Source organism: Stylophora pistillata, chromosome 10 (assembly GCF_964205215.1).
Source record: "Stylophora pistillata chromosome 10, jaStyPist1.2, whole genome shotgun sequence".
Classification (NCBI taxonomy): domain Eukaryota; kingdom Metazoa; phylum Cnidaria; class Anthozoa; order Scleractinia; family Pocilloporidae; genus Stylophora; species Stylophora pistillata.
In genome coordinates, this window is record NC_142528.1 from 10,509,660 (window position 1) to 10,531,508 (window position 21,849).

Here is a 21,849-nt window from a genome sequence, read left to right on the forward strand (position 1 = left end):
GAAGGTTAGGGTGTCCGAAGGTGTGTCGCGCGGCGACTCTCTATATCTGTTATATTTCAGCTTAAATTAATTTCCCTGGTATCAGATGAGTTAAAGTCTGAATTATGTTAGATCAAGATATCATCAGAAACATGCCGACACCTGTCAGAGTTGAATGACACGGTGAATTGGGCGTCTCTTTGCAGTGTTGTGCCAGTTGGGGATATGTCAAGTCCTCTCTTTCTGAAAACATGCAGGCTATTTCGCTAAAAGGAGGGTTCGTTTGGTAGCAAAAGCCTCCAGGACTCCAGCTGCCACCTGGTCTCTCGGTGCACCGTCTGAAACAGAGAAATTAAAGTTTAGTGTCAAAGTTAAATCCTTCCGTTCATTTGTATTCTAAGCCATTCAGGGACCTGGAATTCATTGGTAGATCACCTGCCACTCTTCTTCGGCCTTGTTCCTCGTAAATCAACTCAATTCTACGTCCAAAACTTCTAGCAAACTTTTTTTTTTTTTGCGTTAAAAACATTTTCCTCTTGTAAGCAAGCGTTCCTTTGCTGTATCAATCAACTGTAACCTTGCATGACCTTGTTCGAATAAGCCCGACAATGCTACGATGAATCGCGTGTCAATCGTATTTGCGTATTTCTGACCTAATGTTGAAGGTTAGACATTTACGGGCAGTTGGCATGCAATCCTTGTTATATAATACCTATTATGAAATGGTGAAAAGCACTTGTTGGTGTTGTGGTAAATCACAGTAGCGCGACAGAAGTTGTACTGAAAATAGTATTTTCTTTGGTAATTTTGTTGTGCGTTTTAACCAAGGGTTTTGCGTAACAGGGCGTTGTCTACAGTTCCAAAGCTCCCCATGTCAGAAGGAAGGGGGGGAATGGGCACTCAACTAAGGAAACTAGAGACTGGATTTTATGTTTTTCTTTAGTTGCGTTTTACGTTTATTGACAGGTTTGCTAGTTTTGGTTCAACGCTTGTAACATTTATGCCTGCTGCAGTTTTGACAGTTCATAAATCTGGCGGTAATTGACATAAGCTAGACCTGTTTAGACATTATAAATTGCAACCCGTTGAACGTTTTCTGATATATCTAGACCTACTTCAAGAACGCTAACCATAATAACAAGTGAATCATGCGTTAAAGAAATCCCCGTAGACGCGATCCAATTGATACGTGCTTCCGGACCAAGATTCACCATCGAAGCTGACGACAATATGCTAGACACGTGTCACACGCTAATCTAGTACAGGTCTAACTCTCCGTAAACTGCAGCTCAGTTGGTAGATCATCGAAGCGCGGAATGCGATATTGGTTTCCTCGTGCGGATTCAGAATTTTTTCTTTGTGCCAGGGTCATAACAAGACGATAGGGCATCCTTTATTTCAATACTGGTTTCTAAATTTATCTTTCTTATGCTAATGAAAGAAGTTCTCATTTTTGCAGACGTTAGCATGATTGAAGTTACAATGATAATAATCCCGGCGCGGCTCACCACACAAAGGAATCTCATATTTTGAATTTATGGTTTATTCTCTCAGCTGAAACAACACCTAGCTAAGGAAACCTTGCAAGATAACCAAATGTAGCATTCTTTTCTTTGTTGCCTACATCAGGGTCTGCGTTAACGAATGGCGTGTTAAGGTTTTTCCTCTCAGCTTAAACAACAGCTGGCTTAGGAAACTTAGCAAGATAACCAAATATAGCATTCTCTTTTTGTTGCCTCTAATAGGCAATAAAAAAAGAATGATATATTTGGTTATTTTGCTAAGTTTCCTAAGCCAGCTGTTGTTTAAGCTAATGTAGGGTCTGTTTTAAGGAATGACATGTCAGATATGATGTTTAACGAATTTCACGCGGTGCAAGGTGATAAGGGTCTCGAGAAATTTCAGTTCAGTGGCGTAGATGAGAAAGGAAACTGGAACATGTAGTGCAAACCTGGGCGCAGGATTTCGTATGAAACCACAGAGACAAAAATTTTGGACCGTTTTATTCCGTTCTGACTCTACACAAAGTGATTGGAATCACGTGGTTTGGGGAAAAAAGGAAAGAGCGGGAATAAAAAATGATCGTCAAACTTTTCACTGTCTCGAAACTCGCAGACGGTTGTTTGTTTAGTCTCCCCGTAAGCTCGAAATCTTTTCCCTTTTTCTTATTACTTCGAGTTTTCTATTTTACCTCTGAATTTTTCCCACAGGCAACTTCACAAGTGTGTTTCCATGCGTGGTTTCCGCACGCAGTAAATCCTAAGGATCTTACCCCATGAGGTTTGGCTTTGGACTGCACGGAAATGATAGAAATTATAATCAAATTACCTTTTAATTTCACAACACGGCTATACTAGTCAAGTCCTACGCAAATTTAACGGAATCTGCAAATAAGATCAAAATTTTTAGATCATTTGATCTGAAAAGTAGTGACTCAAGTGGTGTTCATCCAACCTCCTCCGCATAATTGCGATTTTTTTCGGAAATGTTCGTTAAGTCCACGAGTTATATTAGAACTTGTTAATTATTACCGGAAACTCTTTAGAATACTACGAATATTTGCTTTTTTTTTGCATACGGTCATGAGATCGGGCCCCCCTAGCTGAGAAGCCCCTATTTGTGGTTAAATTCACCGAGGCCCTTCTCACATTGTAAAATGGCCAATATCAAACTTAACGCGAGGAAGGAGAATCAACATTTGGAAGTTCTTCAAAATCCGGGTTTATCTTTCCTCCATCCTCGTACTTCTTGCCTAAGTTACTGTTTCCGTCTAAAAATAAAGCTGTACAAACGATAAATATTATTGGATTTTAAAAGAAACTATCATGCAACAGCGCGTGTCTGGATCTGTCGGCTCTCGAAGGCAAGTGCAAACTGGGAATCACTATAAGAGGCTTAAAATGAGGATTAGGTAAACCGTTGAAAGTTTACGGCTAAAGCGGAAGCCAAACTGCTGCGACTGCAAGTTCCGGATTGAATAGTTTCGATGAAAATTTCCCAGCGAGTGGAATGAAGATTTTCAGTTGACTGAGAGGGGTGATTTGGAAAGCTCGTTTCCAAGCGAAGTGTATTCGAGTTTCTAAATTACAATAAAATCCCGATCCATTGAGTTTATTTTGTGTAAAGGTTTAGAAGCCCTTCCATGAGTGTATTACCACTCATGGAAGGTCAGGAAAGCGTGACTTTTCCCTCGGGTTCACCACTCTTCTCCTGACCTACTGCTGCGCATGTCTAGCCGGCTGAGAGGACATTGACTTTACATTCTGGCCTATTCCGGACAGAATTTTTTTTTTTTTTTTCAATGAAAGTTGTTTCATCTCTTTTCTTTAACGTGCTCCATCTCTTTCTATCACAGAACTATGGTACTTCGTGTTGCAGACACTTGTTTCAACGGGTACGAGTGATTCACTGGCATATATCACGCATGTACATGCGAGACGTCACGAGCGCAAAGCATGTTTGATGTCTTATGCATGTGTTACTCGCGCAAAGTTTATTGCTAAATGTCAAGGAGCACGTTAGTTGTTGCGTAAGGCACAACGTTAAGAGTTTCATTCTTTATTCCTTATTGTAAATTAGATTTTACAACTAGCTTCTAGCGAATCAGGTTTACTTAAATCTTATCTTAAAAAACTGACCAAAGTGACAAGAGAACTGAAATAAACCGTATTATTAAAGACCTAAATGGTTATCAAAACGGAACGGCCCAAGGAATAGTTTAACTTAACTACAGCGAGACGAGGAATATGATCTGTTATAAAATGTTTTTTTTTTTTACGTCCTGTGAGGTTGAGGTATCGTTTATTTTTCCTACGCCACATGAATGATCATTTTTTTTCTTTTAGATGCCTTTCATATCCAAGCATATTGTTTGTTTTTTTATTTTATTTTATTTTGTGAATGATTTTCCTCACCGCAAACCTCATCATCCCTAGCACACCATGCGATGATATCTTAAGATTTCCCCTCCAGCGCGTGTTAAGGTTGATTACTGTTTCAGAAGGGTTAAAAATTGACTGTCGCGCGCCTTTACTGGGCGCGGTAACCCATCGATTAAGCCGATTGTAAACATCATTTTTTTTCGGTTTTTATTTTTCATTCAGTGCAGGAAAACCGCAACAGTTTCTCTCCCAGATTTTCTAATTAAGCTGTTTACTTTAGACAGTTCACCGTTATCTAGCTATGTTCAATGAAAGTCTTCATATTTGTGGTCGGCGGAGGGTTTGGCTTGGAAAATCAACCTACTGGCCACTTTTTATTTGTGTTCCAAATTTGCCACTCAACAAGATGCGTTTCAGTTCGTATTTAATTCAATTCCAGTTCGTAGTTATGTTTGTGCTCAGAAGATATTTTAGTGATATTCATGTTTGAGTCATAGTTACAGATTTCAAATTGGTGGGCCAGCGTCCGTATAATCATCATCGACCCTATTGAAAGAAAATAAATTTACAAAAAGGGGCGTTTCTTTAATAGCAACTGGGTGATATTTTCAAGTTCATCAAATTCAACGTATCGATCTTTCCAGATCTGCCTACACATTTCCCCTTTTCTAGCTTTTTGGTTTCCTTTGGGTCAACTGAAGCCGACAGCATTTGCAGTGATTCCATAATTGGCGGTTTTCTTGGAAGCCTTTGACTGAATCCTCTTTAATTGAGGTTTCAAACCCCGCCCTACCGTGCCCTGCGAGATTTTGCGTTCGGATCCTTTGCCAAATGAGCCACAGAAAAGCCAGAGACAAAATTACTGTTATGTAATGTTTTTTTTTTCTTACCCTTGCATAGAAACTATCACGCTCGTACGTGCCTTTTAGGATTCAACCCACGCTTAGTGAAGAAGTTGGTGTTATCACAGGTGTCAACTCTGTCTATTAACCTTGTTATGGACTAAATTAAAGTAAGCATTGCGTAAAAAGGTTACCGATAGCACTTAAACCTCACCATTGCGAAAGCATGGGGAATTGCCAATTTTTATCAAAGTGAAAAAAAAAGTAATGTAAGGGAAGGAACGTGTCAAATGGTCGACAGAGCGCGTTTGTGAGTGATATGTTTTGGACTGATCATGGAACGTTTCGAGGTGTTCCAATTAGACAGCTAAAAGGCTCTGGGAATTCCTACCTTTTATAACCCTTCGGTTTGTAACACGAAGACAGGAATATATGCCTACACACTGACAAGTACATTAGTCGATTTTAGCAACAGGAGATGACATTTTTTGTCGGGACAAAACTATTGTTCTGTCGTTCAGTCAAGAGTTTACTGTTTTTCTATACCCGTCATTTGAATTAAGAATGAAAAAGATGCAGGTTTGTTTATGCCAGTGTTGTCGTGTTTTGATAATGCGGATAAGATTCATGCACCGTTGATAAGTGCCCAAGGTTAACGACAGAGTGTTTTGTGATTCGCTGTGTAAGGCTTTGCAAGCAGCTCTCCATTGGCTTCCTTTATAATCAACTCAACGAGATTAGAATGTAGTACTGTCCGGTTTTCGATATTGTGCTACTAATTCAGGATTCGTGTGTCATTGAACGATAAAACTAGTATAGGAATTTTACGTGGGTGTGTCGTAAAATCCGCCGTGCAATTTAAGACGATATTAACATTCAGGTCTGGATTATTCACCCAAATATCATATCACATACCACTAAACATATGTCAGAGGTGAACAGCGCGGTAATTTGGGTATTTCCTAATGGTGTTTATCGCTTCAAGCAATTTCACGCGAGTTTCTTTGGATTTCTCAGATCAACCGCAGATATCTAAATTATCTACCTTGTCTTTGCTGGATTGTCCAATCCTCGCAGTTTTTTTCTTTGTATCGGATTCAGGAATACCAAGGCGATCAGTCGATAATAAAGCCATCTATCTGCAGCTCCTTCGGCCTTGAGTATCGTCTGAGAGACTATAATCATCTAAATTTAATTAAAACAAGTGCAGTATTTAAGTTTAGACCTCCTCTTAATTTCTTTTTCAGGAAGCTTTCCAAGGCTAATACCATGACAGATTTTTTCGCTTTGACTCATTTTCTTACAATACAGCTCAGATTTAGTCAGCTCCATAAGTTGATAGTTTCTTACCTTCTTTTACTCGTGTTTAAAACCCTTTTTCCTTTGGAAGCATACGTTTCCTTCCTTCATTTATAATTAGCGAAAGTGATCTCGCATGACTTCTGATGAAATGACCCCGACAGAATTAACAAAGATCGCGTGTTCACTGCCGGCGTTGGTCAGAATGCTGACGGGAAATATGCGAATATTTTTCATAGTAAAAAAGGTATGCCTTGAATGGCAACTCGCTCACAAAGCCCTTGGTTACCGTTCAGCTTTCAGACGCTCGTGGCGATGTGTTTAATTCGGCAGAGCCAGTGGAAAACGACGCAACTTTTTATGAAATTTATCGCTGCACACAACTTGAAAATAATATTTTATCTTTCGTTGGTTAATCGTAGGTTTAAGTTAAGACTCCTACTTGATAGCAATGACACTTGTAACAACTAAGGCATGGAAAAACGTGGGATTATGTTTAGACATACTTATAACTTGGCTGTGAATTTCATGAGGGGGATGGGAGGGGAGTGGAAAGCATGTGACAATAGACTTCAGCAAGAGGAACGGAGATTTAAATACGAAGATTCTTGAAGTGAATACCCGAATATGCTCTTTCCCTTCAAAATCACAGTAAAAATTGAATAGTTTCGGAAAGAAATCCCTCTACGCTGTTGTATTGGAAAGCTTAAGCCTTCTCGTCGAAATGACAACCGAAATTACAACCATACCATAAATAAAAATACTCGTAATTGCCATCAAGTACCTAACAAGTACTAGTTAGGAAATCTGACGTCAATAAAACTTCGACAATCGCAGAACTTTCGGACTGAGATCAGATTCCTAGTTACTGCTGACTGGGGGTAAAAGCATACATTTTTCAGCCCTACTAATGTCTATTTCGACCTGAAGTTTCTTGAGCAGAGTTCAAACTTTAGCTTTGTCCGTATTCCCTCCTTAAACTACGCATCTCTTCCCAGAGTTCACGCTGCGCCGGGCTATTTCTTTGTTTGCCGCCACTAATGACTCGCGCGACCAAACACGCTGGAAGAGGGTTCGTAGCTGGTCTATCGAATGAATCAAACCCGGCTAGCTAAAGGAAACTTTTTTGACATGACAGAAATAAATAATAGTTGTTTGAGTTCTGTTTTGAATTTCCTTTGCGGTTTGACTTTCCTCTCAGCTGCTATTTGAAAGGGTTAATTTGAAGTTATCTTGGCGACATTTTATCATAACTGCCGTGAATGGATGGGAAACGGAGACATTTGGGTTTTCCTTTTCAAGAGTCAATCTTTCGTCCAAAGTTCATTTTAATATGCCTAGAGTAAAAAACCTTCCACGTAGACGAGTTTGTGATCTAAATCAGGGAAATACATTCACTCAGACCACGAACCACTTGATATCAATGAGAAACTTACCAAATCTTCGTTTGGATCACCATCTGTTTCTTGCAGCCCTTGGTGGGAGAGTTTCGTTTATCTTTACTGCTCATTCTTGGCTATGGTAAGTCGTTTTTAAATTAGTTTCATTCGTCTCGATTAACTCAGTCGAATCTAATTTGCATTACTTCTTAAGGACAAATGCCTGATGTACAACATAAAAAACCTACCAGGTGTTCGTATGATGCAAAACAAAAGCGACAAAATCGGCAAAATCGTCGCTCTGATGGAGGCTAACTCTCGAGACGTCGGCTTTAGAAATTTTTTAGGCGACCAATTCGGTTTACAAAGTCAAATCAGTCGATAAAACCAAACTATCAAACAATTAGAAACGTTTTTTGTTCTTGAGTCCTTTATCCACTTTATTAGTAGAAAAATAATTTTCTTTTGCAGTTGCCGCAGCAGCTCGCTTGACTGACTTTTTGCCTACTCGAACAAGGTCATCGAAAAGGCTTTTTCCATTCCCAACATCTATAAACTCGAAATCTCTATTATCTCGAACTCTTTTCGTTTCTCCTGGCAGTTGGAGTGAAAGCAGGGTTTTCCTATATCCAGAGAAACGCCTAGAAGTTTCTCTCTCTTCAACAGCATTTTACACGGAGTCATTAGCGGAAATAATTATGTTAGAAATCCACTAATTTATGTGCAGACTCGACTCTCTACTAATAGTTCGCCTCGAGTACCTCCATTGTCATGTGCGCTATTTTAAAGTCAATAAATCACTCTCGATGGGATGTAATGAGCCATTACGATGTAGAAGCCGGCCGGCATCTATTCATTTGAATTAACCTCGACTCCTTCACTTTCATTTCGCGAAGAATAACCACTAGACTTTGTAATTACAAACGGCGCTTTTACTTGATACTTACAGATATTGGCTTACTTTTTTTAACCCCTAATGATTGTAAGTATTATGTCATTCAAAGTGGTTTGGTTATTACAGACTTCAACCTTGGCGTGTAGGCTCTTAGCGGTGTCACAAATGATTATTAATTTGCCAAGTTATCTGGCAGTCTCAAACCCTTGCTCATTTTGGCCAAGAGCCGAGTCTTTTTATCTTTTTAAAGACCGTGAAGGTCTATTTCAGAGAAGCCTGCTTCTAAAGTACCGTGGGTACGCATTCCGCGCTGAATCAATGATTCTGAATTTATCTCGTTTTTTCCAGTGGTGTTATAATACATTTGGCAATGAGACGGTACTTTTTGGTTAGGGTTGTGTATTGCAATAGCAGTTTTTGACGCCTTATTGCTTCCGATCTATTCTTCTACTCGCTGCTCCGTTTCGTTCTCGGGTTCCGGAGCCTTTCAGGGGATAATTATCTTGTTGCCAGGCACTTCGGCAGCGCTTTTATTCGGATTTTCAAAGAGGGAAATTTGTCAAAGCAGTGAGAATTGTGTCTATGCTTATGATCATATCGTTTTCGTTTGTAGAAAGTCTTCAACGTTACCGACGGAACCAACAAGATCCATCTCTAAAGTTCACATGCTTAGGAAGGGAAAAGTTTGATACTTGAGCAAAACACGTTTTTCACTAAAATAGCCACAATACGTGCCAAGCATTTAATAAACTTGAGATTGATGCGTGCTACAATAAAGGTCGCACACCTCTGAGATAAGGTGTGACCATTCTACCGGAAGACCGCAAGAACCCAAAGAAAGGTTCGTCCATTGTCTTTCAACTAATAACAGGAAACTGGGATTATTTTAGGAGACGTTTAAACAATTTAGATTTTAATTTCATCTAGTCATCGTGTACGATATTTAACTAAAAGCTGAGAGGTGGGCTCTGGCTTCAAGAGCAAAGAAATCACCTAACGGTGAAGAGCATATCAACAGGAACTTAGATAATTGCAGCGCTCGGGTCCTGCTGCAGTGTAAATACTTTCGGGAGCATAACTTGGATTAAAGACAATAAAGCGGTCTTCAGGGGGTTTCACCCAAGCTTCAGATCGCAAAACTCAATAAGTAAATGAATAAAGAATCTTCGGCTTCGCCTAATGATTCTTTTGGAACTCTTTGTGTTCTTTTCCGGAACTCTACCTTTTTTAACTGTTATCTTCTAAAACTGTTTTAAGAATGCAGCGATTGCGACCACCTTACAAAGTTGACGACGGCACAAACTATGTTCGTTCTACGCCTCAGATCTTAACTGCCTGACATGACATCCACAGCGCAGCAAGGAAGCTCTTTTAGCTTTAGAGCCTTAGAGCTGTGAAAATAAACACAAAGAAAATAAATAATAAAAAATATAGTCATTCGCTGAGCCCTTTAAGTACCTTTTATGTAAACGTTCCATATTTTCATAGTAAACTTCGATTCCTAAGATCTCGGTTAGATCTAAGTTAGATTGTCGACCGTCCCCTTGTCCGAAGTTTCTTAGTTCCTTCTTCTTTTCGGGAGGAAAAGTAGTCTCAATTTAAACTTGTGGCAGCATAAGGCCTTAAACTCTTTCCAAATCTTGTTAAACCGTGCATGTTCTCTATTTTTATAATTATCATTATTATTATTATTATTATTATTACTCTTATAAGGATAATTTCGATGCACGTTTTCTGAAATTCTTTCAATACGAACTAGTAGTTGCTTTCGCGATTTTTATATGTAGGTCGTTTTTGTTATTAAAGTTAGTTTGGGTCTGATACGAGTCTGATCCTAGAGAACCGAATTATTATGATTATTATTGTTGTTGTCATCATCGTTACTAACCGAAGCGTGTATCTAATAGCTTTTCTTAGATTCTTATCAGACATTTAAGCCTTTTAACATGATATTTGTAAATTTTTAGTGGTTATGGCAAATTATTACTATTATTATTATCATTATTATTACTATTATTATTATTAGTCATGTTGAGGTTGGTTTTCAAGTACAGACTCGTTCGGCTTCCCTCGACAATTCCCCTTTTAGATATCACAAAAATTATTGTGGGTTATATAAACAAGCTCCCTCCCCCACTCCAATCCCCCACTTTCCCACTTCCCGTTTTCCTACCCCCACTCCCCCAGCCCTAAACATCCGCGTCGAATTATGAAGTAGAAGAGAGCAAGGCGACGAAAAGTACATTGACAAAAGCCCGGGCTCGACGGTAATCGAACAGGTTTCATTCCCGACTGTCTTCACTTCCCTGTATCTTTAGATTTTCCAGTTTGGCCAAATAAGATTATAGACGAACGCTACACTGAGGGATTATGAAATTCAAGTTTTTAACGGAGGGGGTCTTGTGAATCACATTGACCTTTCGTACTACTTCTCTATTTTTAGTCTGGAAGTGTTACTGGATTCGAGGCTCAATTACTGTGACGAGAAACTGACTTTAGTTGTTTTGGCGATCTGTTCAGATTTGCCGAGCTTTTCTGTACGCTATAGGGAAAAGGTTTGATTTTCGCCAGCAAAATCGTGTTTCTCACCGTGTGTAGTTTTTATAACATGTTAGCTGTTTTATTTTGTAATTACCAATCAACACTCTAAAATACTTGTGGCTAAGCCGGCATTGTGACACTAAGAGCTAATTAAATGCTAAAAAAAGGGGAATAAATCTGTGCCTTCTGTCGTATTCTCTTAACCTTTACAAAACTTTAATTCTTATTTACTCCAGTTTTTATCCCAATTTTTTTCTTCGAGTGTTTATTTAATGCTTTTTTAAGCTGCATCACGTGATCACGCCAAAGGGTCAAAGAACACTGATCATTAGAATCTCAAAGAATTTCGTGTAAAATCTTATGAACACGCCACATTTGAATTAAACATCGGAGAGAAATATGTAATCAAATGAATTATTTGCGCCGTAAACTTTAAATGAATGTAGAAACACGTGAGTTTGACTACTAATAAATGTATGTGGGAAACACATTTTCGTGTCTTACATTTGTTTTTCAAGTAAAAGAGCACCTTTGCATAACAGCTTTATCATTAAATCTCATTCAAAGAAGATTTGCGGAAAGTAAACTTTTATAACACGGATTAGTGTTACAGGAAATCTTCTGAAAGTATACCGAATTCAGTAAAAATTATTTCATTTCTTTCTTGCGCTCTCGCGAAGACTGCCCTCACATATGCAACATCCATTTTTTTCTTTCCTTTCTTCCTTTTTTTTCTTTTCTTTTTTTTGGTTTTTGTTTTTGTTTCTTTTCTTTTAAATCCAACGGCAACCTTTCGGTCACGCTAATTTTGAAAATAATTCTCTAAATCTTCCGTGGCTGTTGGCTTTAGCTAACTTTTGGCGTGATGTCAAACCTGATCACTCTAAAGGAAACATATTTTGAAGATTTTTATCAGTTAATCTTAGCAGAGAAGATTAACTGCAAACAGGTAACATGTATCTGTGCGTTGTGCACATTTCAAAGTATTTTTTTTTCTTTTAACTAATTGTGGCTTTGTCGTCAGTTTGCTCAGCGTGATTTTCTTTTTTTTTTTTTTGCGGCATGTGCTTAATGGAAAAGCAACGGCTTCTTTGGCAATTTGAAGAGGTGTCCTGCTGGGTTATGCTGTATTGCAGTTGGATATAAAAAGCACGAACATTCTAGAAACATAACCAGACTAGACAGGACATTGATCCTCAATGGGGATCCAACAGCAGTTTTTCGGTTCCCCATCGGCATTCCAACGTCAGCCCAATCTGTTACGTCAAGAATGTTTGGAGCTATTAACGTCATTAACTGAAAATATTTTATCTCGTTTAAACTGTGTGTGGTTTTCGTAATCTCGACGGATACTTCAGTGATCACTTGCGGGTGTTGAATTTTATCGTTGAGGATTTATATCGAAATCGGTGATTCCCGGGAAAAGTATGGTGAAAAGTTGATCAAACTGCTTCAGCAGCAAGATTAACTTTAAAGCCTCATTTTATGTTTACTATAAACCGGACCTCAACAATATAATCTAAAATTAACTATTGTCAGCTTTGAATTACGAGGTGTGCCTTTCTGTATCATTTTTCTCCCATCTTCACCTGGGGTCTACATCCCAAAAAAGATATTTATTTAGCAAGCTGTGCCTACAGACGGGGTACAATGTTGTATTTAGCACACTGAAGCAAGTTCAAAGCAAAGCGACATTCGCCCTTCTGCTGAAACAAATTTTGTTTCCTTTAAGTATTTTCGAAAATATTTATTTGTCAATGCTAATCCTGATAATTAAAATACCAAGGTGTAGAAGCTAACCCCTCAATGTTTACCTGTTTTCAAAAGAAACATCGATACCTTCTTGGTCTAATTTTGGTGTGATTAAAACAGGGTAAATAAACCATCGGAAATACACCCCCGTACCTTTTTTCCCCCGTCCCGGAAATACGTCAAACTCTCCGATTTTAGGCACGTTTCTCTTCCCCCTCGTTAAAAAACCTCCTAAACATTCGATCTTCAATTTCCTTGTCCTACAGTTTTTTTTTCAAGTTTTAACTTTTTACACAAAAGAAGCAATGTCCCACTAGCAGCGAGGGTCAGTTTCCTTCGTCAAGGTTTGTTTAACTAGTCACTTTGACCGAGTCTTCTTTTGGTATCTGCTTTTCCTTAGTTACGACAGCATTGTCTTTATAAGTATTCCCTCTTTCGGCCGCTTGTGGGATGCGTTTAAAACAAACACAAGTCTCCGGATTAATCTCGACCGCGGATGAACTTAAATACAGATATTTCAATGCTTGGTCACGTTGACTTATTTCAGTAATCAAAAATTTTTAATCAGCAGAAATTTCATGTAATGAAGGCTGGACTAGAACAGCTTCAGAGGTCAAATATTTATTTAGCTGAGTACGTTGTTTACTCGCCTTCAGTAGCGACAAGATTACAGTTGAGTGCAGAAATGTTTTTGCCAGAGACCGCAATTTAGCCTCAGAGCATGATATGACGCTTAAATTCGTACCAGACCTCATGCATATAGTATTGAATATCGGAAGTGTTGTCATTAGCGGCTACAAATCCGCCTGCAGCTTTATTTACGAAAACAAAAAATCGCGGGGCTAAAACTGCACCATTATTTTCGAGGTACGAGCCGTTTTTCGCTTCTTTCACGATGTCGACTTGCTTTTTTTTCGTGATTTGAAACGACGTATCTTCCATGCAATCAGCGTGTAATCCTATCACCTTCTTTTTATCGTGATTGGAGTCTTAAACTGCGCTCTTCACATATCTTGATTGTGCCGCTGTGACATAGAGATATAGCAGTCAAGTAGAGGCTTGATGGCCTCTGGGTTATTTCGGGTAGAAACAGTTTCCCGTCTAGTCAGGGTCTGACCTCTAATGCCATCTGGATTTATCCTGAGTGGGAAATATTGCCTAATGGTTGTGAAGCATGACGCTAAAAACTTCTCTTGTAGCACAAATAACGGCCCTTGACATCAAGGTTGTAAAAGTTTTCGATATTTAACATGTTCACCCTCGTGTTTGTATAGTTTCTTAAACCTCAACTTCTCCGTGACCCGAACTGGTTTATTTAAAACAACACATGCAAACGTTAATGGTGTTGAAAGAAGAGTGCCGAGTTGTTACCTTTCAAATCTATTTGCTCTCGGAGGCTCTGGAGTTCTCACAATCGCCGAAACTGCACTGATTTGTACATACAACAGATGTGCCTGGCGTAAGCTTTATATCAAACGCGAGTGCTCACTTATTTGAGCGTGAAAAGGTATTTAAGGAAGATTACTTCTCACGGCCGCTTACGACGTTTGTTCCACCTAGCTATCTGTCGCCCTTTCCTGTTATTTTCCTGCAGTATATCTCGCCCTTTCCCGCACGCAGGTCCTACGCGGGACTTCTGCGTCTTTAAGATTTTTCTTTCTTTTCTTTTTTGTCGGGGTTGAGTTTTTCGCGCTCAAGTCTCACTGCAACTGTAATTGTAGAAAGGACCACTCCAACTGAACTCGATACTGTAAGATATGTCATATTGAAGTCATCCCCCCCCCACCCCCCACCACCGCGTTGCGTCTGCCGATCTCTCGTTTGATCCAAGAATGAAAATTTTCCCAACAGTTCTGTCATCGATACATGTAAGACACATGGACGGCGATAAGGTTATTAATTATCACGGACGTGTATGAACAGGGTGAAAACCCACACATCCTGCGAGTAGGAAAAAAAAAGTTCTAATCGAAATTCCCTCAGACTACTGCGAAGCCCAAAAATAAAACGAGGTTGCGGTGGCTATCAGAGTAACACTTTCTCCGCCCACGTGGCTCGTGACAGCTGACCAATTACAGCGCTTTCGTAAGTGGTTTCAACCCACCTATGTCCAGCGGGTGTTTAGGTCCTCAAAACAAGCCATCTGATTGGCTGCGGTTTGCGCAGCGTCCAATCAGACAGAGCAGTAACATAATACACCGTTTCGGTTCATTGGTCGTGATATTATTATATCTGTGTTTTGAATAACTATACGCCAATATTCGAATTGGCACGAAGTTCGATTTTACGTCTGGAGAAATTCAGTCTCATTATTGTAAGAGTTTAAAAAGAAGTGAGTTGCGTTGGTGTAATACTCTAGCCGGTGAACATGACGGAACAAAAGAGCGGCGAAACTAAAAAGAGCGATTCAGATGTTCCTCTGGGGAAGAATATGGACTTAAGTAGCGCTATAGCTTCTGCGGTAAATCATGTCCTAGATGGCTACGACTGGTCTTTAATTCCGCTGCCTGTGAGAGTAAACGGCGGACATAAACATAAACCGCATGTGAAGAGACCTATGAACGCTTTTATGGTCTGGGCGCAAGCAGCTAGAAGAAAATTGGCCGATCAGTATCCTCATTTACACAACGCTGAACTGAGCAAAACGCTTGGGAAACTCTGGAAACTGCTCAACGATGCCGAGAAGAAACCATTCATCGAGGAGGCCGAGAGACTCCGGCTTAAGCACAAGAGAGAGCACCCTGATTATAAATACCAGCCTCGAAGGAAGAAGCAAAAAGGCAACGGAGGTCCTGATCAACCTGAAGCAACAATCTCAGCTGATGATCTGTTGAAAGTCCTAAAAGGTGATACCCAACTGATGCCTAAATCTGGATGTGGCCAAGACGGCAACTGCGCGAGTCCAGCAAGTAGTTTGAGCGGTGAAGAAGCCAGTAGTCCGGGATCCAGTAGTTCAGCCACTTCACCGCCAACCACACCAACGGCCACTGTCAAGTTGGAAGGTGGACTGAAATTCTCTGAGGCAAGCGTGGCAGACCATGACATCCAATGTCCTTCTTCCAGCTTTGCCGCGTGCCCGAAGAAAACAGAGCCGAACGGAAGCAGTGACAGCAACAGCAATAACGCGCTTGATTTTCACGTTGAAATGGGCGACCTGACCACAGATCTAATGGTGGACACCACAGAGTTCGATCAATATCTGCACTCGTACACCCAGCCACTGCTATCAAATCCTCCTTCCTCAGCCCCATCGGCAACCTTCACCTCTCACGGCTTCACTCAAACGCATGGAGCGTCCAAGTTTGTGTCAAATAACAATTCTGTCTCGTCCAGCTACACAGAATTTATGGAGCAACTGCAGAAACTTCCCTCCTCGTACCCACCAAATCAAGTCGCTCCCTCGGCTCTGCAGCAGAGGAACCAACCTGACAACGGCGCGTTCCAATTTTCGTTCGGCGACACCGAAGTGAGTGGAAACAGTTCTCGACCGTTCACAATTTCCGATGTCCCCTCTATTGTTATTCCAGCTTCGACAACCTCTGCAGCGCAGAACCCTCAGTCATCTCCTTCCCGAATGCACACGCTTGTTTGGAAATGAAGGTTTTGAAGGATCACGAACATTATGGACGAATTTATAGCTCCTATGGAGCTGGAGCGAGCTCGTTAATTTAAAATGGAGTTCATAGCGTGTCTTCTGACTTTAGAAGCACCAAGGTTTGCATAGGTTTTTTTTTTTTTTTTTTGCCGTGTAAGTATTGCACGATTATTAGAAAAATGAGCAGCTTTCTTTGCGAAATAATCAAGCAATTCGTGCGCTTTAGGCATTTTATTTTATTTCGACGAATTCGCCAACCATTTTATAAACTTTTGTACAGAGTTCTCGTTTTTACGTCTGAGAGCTGACAAAAATTTTTTATTGCTTAACAGTTTTATTCGAGACATCAGCTGACAAGCGAGGAAAAAAGTATGCAGGACGCTAGTGTTCTCCTCTATAGCAAAGCTTCCTAACTTTTGATTTATCGTATTCCCTTACACTTGAGTGGTTGCTAAAGGAAACTTGATTTGCCATTCTATCCACATGTAAATACTAGATCGATAGGGATGATAGCTTTTGTAAACGTCTTGGAGCAATAACCGTGAAACTATCTATGTTTATTAATTTCTGCCTTAGGCAAAACTCTCGTTTTCGTTAGATCTATTATTGGCGGAATAAAATAGTTTTTTGCGAGGGTGAAACTTTGGTTTGTTGGTGTGCTGCATCTGTTTTATTGTGGTTTCCCTTTCGATTTAACAGTCACACTTGAATGCGTTCCACTTCGCCAATGAACCTACAAAGCAAATGTGTGTTTAAGAATTTTTACATCACTTTCACTTCGTCCAAGGATCAAACAAATACTAACTGGCAGTTAAGGGGAATGAAACTAGAACTTAAAGCCTCAAATCGACCAGAGATACGCACTGAATTGCATAAGTTGGCAACCAGATGAATCTGCCGAAAACCGCGATTTGACACATAACACTGATCATTTTGTACGTGCCCCAATTTGCATTTACATAACATTCAATACGCTTTCATCTTGACAACTTTTTCAATGGAGAACAATGCCCTAATAACGTTTTAAGACAAGATTTGAGCTGTGCATTTCACCATTTTAATTCCGAACTGATATAAAATAAATATCTTAAAGCGGATATGGAGGCGAAAGGTTATGGGCGTCACAACCGGATATCACACAGTGCCTAATCGTCAATCTTGTGTGTGACTTTCCAAAAGAGCTAGCCGCTCGTTTTATTTGCAAATTATTAGAGCGCAACGGGGAATGATAACAAACATATGGCTTTTAACGAGTCGAGTTAAAAGTTGGTGTTAGGTTTTTTTCTTTGTAAGTGCAACTCAACACCATCGTAAAGCGGTTTGAAATTTTCTTTTTTTTTTTTTATCAAAAGGGCAGCGTACCGGAAGCTTCGATGACCGGTGTTTGACATAAAAAATTATCGTTGCGAGTCGTGAAGTTTGACACCGAAATTTCAGAAAAAAAAACATCGCTGCCTGAGTTAAATAACGTTTATTAAATATATAAATCTGTTAGGGCCAGTAATTAAGACCAGCAAACATGCTAGAGGGACAAAAGCAACACGCAAGCCGATATGCCAACATATTATGCTGCCACTCTGAACATATTGCGATAAAATAGTGGGTGATCATATGCGTCTAGTCCTGTCTACATTTGACACTGACTTATATTACCAAAGTAACAGCTTTCGAGGCCTGTGTACGAGCACGAAAAAGTGTATTGACACGACAGTCCGAGAATCCAGCGTCACGAAAATTAATGCTGAACCGATTTACTTGGTATATCGTGCCTGTTAAAATCACCGCTCAGATTTTAGTATCGAAATCACGAAACCAATGCGTTGTCACGAATTTATATTGTGCGACCCCCAAGAGAGATTCAGACAATTCTCTCTGGCATCCGTTCGAGACATGTTTTTTGCATGTTTATAGAGATTTTTTAAATAAAATTGTAGACCCGAGAAACCTGTAAATTAGAAACACCGCCGCACTGCGATTTTCCTTTTCAAGAATTTTTGACTTCGCCCCAGGCGAAAAGCGGGTTGATTATAAAACAATATTTTGTCTCTGATTTTGTCTAAAGCTGATTTCACGGACAAATAACTCATGTTGGCATGTGGGTTAATAAGAGGCGTTTCTTAAATTAATAAGGCCCTTTACTTAATATGCTTTATCGAGTAACTCCCGTGGCCGACGCTGTTTTATTCGGATACATTGGTGTTGAAATTTTGAAACTAGACTGAAATCTGTAAACGGCTGCACCGCTGGTAAGATCAGCAAACATTTGATCGCTCAGTCAGCCGGGATTTATGAGAAAAGGTTAAATAATAACAGATCAACGCAGAAATATAACCAGTCGAGTAAACATGAATGAGTTTGTTTTTCGAGTTAAATTCTCTACTTCTCCGTCTTAATTCTTTGTGCAAAGACCGCGAAATGATTCGTGCAGATCGGACATGTCTAGCTACGCTTGGGTGTAAGTTGACCTGGCAATATTTGAATGCCGGACTGCACTATGATGATCTCTTAGCTGCGGGAGCTCCATAGAAAATCTTGGCATTCGTGAAATAAATGAGATCCGTTTGGAAAATCGAGATAAAAGGCGACATTGAACACTGCACTTGAGTAGGTTTGAATGGAGCGTTTTAAACGATCTGCAAATTTGTTAAGCGCACTCGTGTTATCACAAAATCTGGTCGGCACGCAGGCCCTATAAAATTACCTGCAAATCACAAGATTCTCCTAAAATGAAACCTGACAGATTTCACATTTATCAGGGCTGCTGCTTTCCAAATTTCATCATAGCTAAAGTGATTGTCGCAATATTGAACACCATTTTGAAATTAATCTGAATTTTGTTACACTATTTAGATTGGCGCCTTCCCCATCAAATCTTTTATGGATCCTCCGCAATCAAAAGAGTTTTAAATTAATCACTTTAGTTATTCCCTTAACATGTTGGTTTTCGTATGTGATTAAAAATTAGTTTGTATACTTGATGGTGGGTCGCGAGACCCCTGGTTAATTGAATTCAAAATTTTAAATGTAATCTATCATATGATCAATTAGAGCTATCAATCTCGTGAAATTTTTTAAGCTTAATCACGTTCGGCCACAATTGCGGCAGACGACACGCCATTGAGTCATGAAATTAAGATATTTTTAGTCACAAATTTCCTTATTCAGTGATTCTGTCGAGACATCTGCATGGTAAGTTGCAAACTGCGACATTCCGTTTAAAATTTTTTCCGCCAACTTTTTAACTGTACGTCACCGAATTGCTAAAAGAAGAAAAGCTGAGATTTTTTTCTTAGGAGCGAAATAAGGGGTTATCGTGTAAATCATTAACAAATTCCTTTACTGACAAATCGTTCATATTGAGTGCAAAGTTAAGGAGAATGTTGCTTTTGAGATGAGAACTATCTTAGATCACAGATAGAAAATTATTGTCGCTTTACTTATATTCTCGTAACTTTTACTTTTCTTTCGGAATTTGACAAGGAGCTTTGCAAAAAGTGTGCAACTAGATTGTTCTGTGAAATGAACCAACAGAGTAAGCACTTGGACACTTGCTAAGGCACTCAACCAATATTAACAGGAAGAGGCAAAACGACACTTCGATACTCCATACTTACAAGTGAGTATAATGATAATTTTTTTGCAATCAGAAACCAACCAACTTAGTAAACCACAAGAAGAATGTAGTCTAGTAGTACGGTACAACTCTACACTTGAGTGTGTAACAATCAACTTTATCGACAGACTGTGTTAACAACCGATTGAAACTAGTCATCTATGAAAAAAATTTCGGTTAAAACTCTGAGTAGATCGTATGTAATGTGCAAACAGGACCTAACACACCCTTCTAGCTTGCTATTTGATATGGAGAGATGTGATTGAGTTTCTATCTTTGTACAACTTGTGACGCATTTCTTTCGTCTAGTTCTTAGGCTGTGAGACTCTTTTTCCAAACAGCGTACAAAGTTACCAGTTTACCACCGGGTTGTTAAATCATTCGAGTGCCAAGGCCCACATACTCTGCACTAAAAATTTCAACTCAGAACAATTTTCGTTGTCGGAAAATTAAACGGTCCGAAATTGTCCATAGATATAGATGACAGTTTGAAAAGGAGGAGAACAGAAGAGCATAGCAAAGATCCCTAGCTAATAAGCGAGACTGATGTGCAGCTAAATATCAACAATATCTTGTGGTTCTCTCGAAAGCTCACCATCTCTATCGTGAAGCAAGATGCGAAAGAAGTTCGAAGCTTTTAAGTCTCTGATCTAATGATTTATTTTGAACGTTTCAATTCTACTCTCTTGGTCACGCTTTCGGTTTATTTTGTCTTAAGCAACTCACATTTCCATAAGTTTTGGACCAAATTGCCACGTCACGCTGTCTTCAATCAGGTCACGCAGTTGTAACATTAGGTCACGCTATCGTATCGTCAGGTCACGTTGTCGTACCAACAGGTCACGCTATCATATCAACAGGTCACGCTATCGTATCAACGGGTCAAGCACGTCTGATTTAATTCTAGTTAAGCAATTGTACATTACTTGTGCTAAATTCCCTGACAAATCACTCGGTCTCTTGGAGGTGTGTCGTGCTATTTTTGTGAATTCAGCTAAGCGATTTGGTTTTGTCGAATCAACTCGGTCAAGTTACCCTACGTTACAGTCAGTTAATTTAGGCCGCGCCTCTTTTCACAATTTAATTACTTGTTGGTGCGAATTTGATCGACTGTTTGAACTATTTCACATGATCCTGTTAAGAAATTCTGTCAACATCTGTTACGTGGATCTCAACATTTTAGCTGATTTTATTGCAAGGCCACGTCACTTGAATGGATCCTGTTAGAAATTAAGCGAGTCACGTACGTTCCTTGTGTTCTGAGCCTAAGTGGTTAAACCTCCCCAAGTAGGGCCAATCAGAATGATCCCAAGACGAAGTGGTATAGTGCTAAGAATTCTCTAAGTCAAGCTTATTCAGTTAATGTTTTTATCATGAAGTCTCAACACTGTTTCCGAACTTACTGTTATACAAAGGTTTTTAAAAAGATGTTATAAGAGGCGCTATACGTCGGTCAATTACAACATATATGAAATTTTGGACAAAAGCGACAGACACCAATTTTATAACCTCAAACATGATGACCATCCATTAAAAAGCCTACTACCAGTGTACAAAGACTATATTGTAAACATTCGAAGGAAATCCATTGTCAGGCCCATCATTAACGCTGAACGTTTTAAACAAAGCTTTTTTAATAGATTAATTTTTAAATATAGTCTAGCTGTGTAAACACCCCATATGTATTTCTAATCATTTTTAATCATTTTAATTCGATTTAATTATTGTAATTTTTCCCATCAATACATATTTTTACTGTAACATCAGATTTGTAATTTTATCGGATGGTTTTTGTAATAAAGACGAATTTATTTATTTTATTTATTGATTTATTTACTGTTTAGGTCTTAATAACTGTAAGGTCACGCACATTAAGCAACATATGCTGAGTCACGCAAGTTAGTTACTGTGGTTCTGTGACAAAGTAGATTTAAAAGGGCAAGATCATGAAAATTTATGAGATTTTGTGACAATGTGACCGAGCGTTGACCTGGTCACACAAATTTAAGTAATTCTGTGTCAAGAAGGTCATTTATTGTCCTACAAAAACTCTGAAAAGGTCCGTGACAAATT

At 39.3% G+C, this 21,849-nt stretch overlaps 2 protein-coding genes and 1 long non-coding RNA gene across 6 annotated transcripts in view; 2 read left to right on the forward strand and 1 right to left on the reverse strand.

The window, feature by feature from the left end:
* The window catches only part of LOC111321649 (uncharacterized), a 25,774-nt gene continuing 3,925 nt past the window's right edge, over window positions 1–21,849 (reverse strand). The window contains exons 1-4 of one of the 3 annotated variants that reach the window (XM_088736423.1): window positions 7,629–7,686; window positions 7,438–7,517; window positions 5,748–5,887; window positions 1–317 (exon numbers count right to left, since the gene is read on the reverse strand). In XM_088736423.1, the coding sequence (XP_088592549.1) occupies window positions 113–317; window positions 5,748–5,887 (345 nt within the window). In that variant the 5' untranslated portion in view covers window positions 7,438–7,517; window positions 7,629–7,686 and the 3' untranslated portion in view covers window positions 1–112. Of the gene's footprint in view, window positions 318–5,747; window positions 5,888–6,052; window positions 7,264–7,437; window positions 7,518–7,628; window positions 7,687–21,849 lie in introns of those variants that run through there. The other 2 variants (XM_088736425.1, XM_088736424.1) reach the window with 2 other exon arrangements.
* LOC111321647 (transcription factor Sox-9-A) lies at window positions 14,812–16,804 on the forward strand. Its single transcript, XM_022924588.2, has one exon. The coding sequence runs from the start codon at window positions 14,937–14,939 to the stop codon at window positions 16,164–16,166; it is 1,230 nt and encodes a 409-aa protein (XP_022780323.1). The 5' UTR covers window positions 14,812–14,936; the 3' UTR covers window positions 16,167–16,804.
* LOC111321650 (uncharacterized) overlaps window positions 19,228–21,849 on the forward strand; it is a 12,428-nt gene continuing 9,806 nt past the window's right edge. For both annotated transcript variants that reach the window (XR_015992580.1, XR_015992581.1), the window contains exons 1-2: window positions 19,228–19,352; window positions 19,644–19,779. This is a non-coding gene — a long non-coding RNA (uncharacterized LOC111321650). The remainder of the gene's footprint in view (window positions 19,353–19,643; window positions 19,780–21,849) is intronic.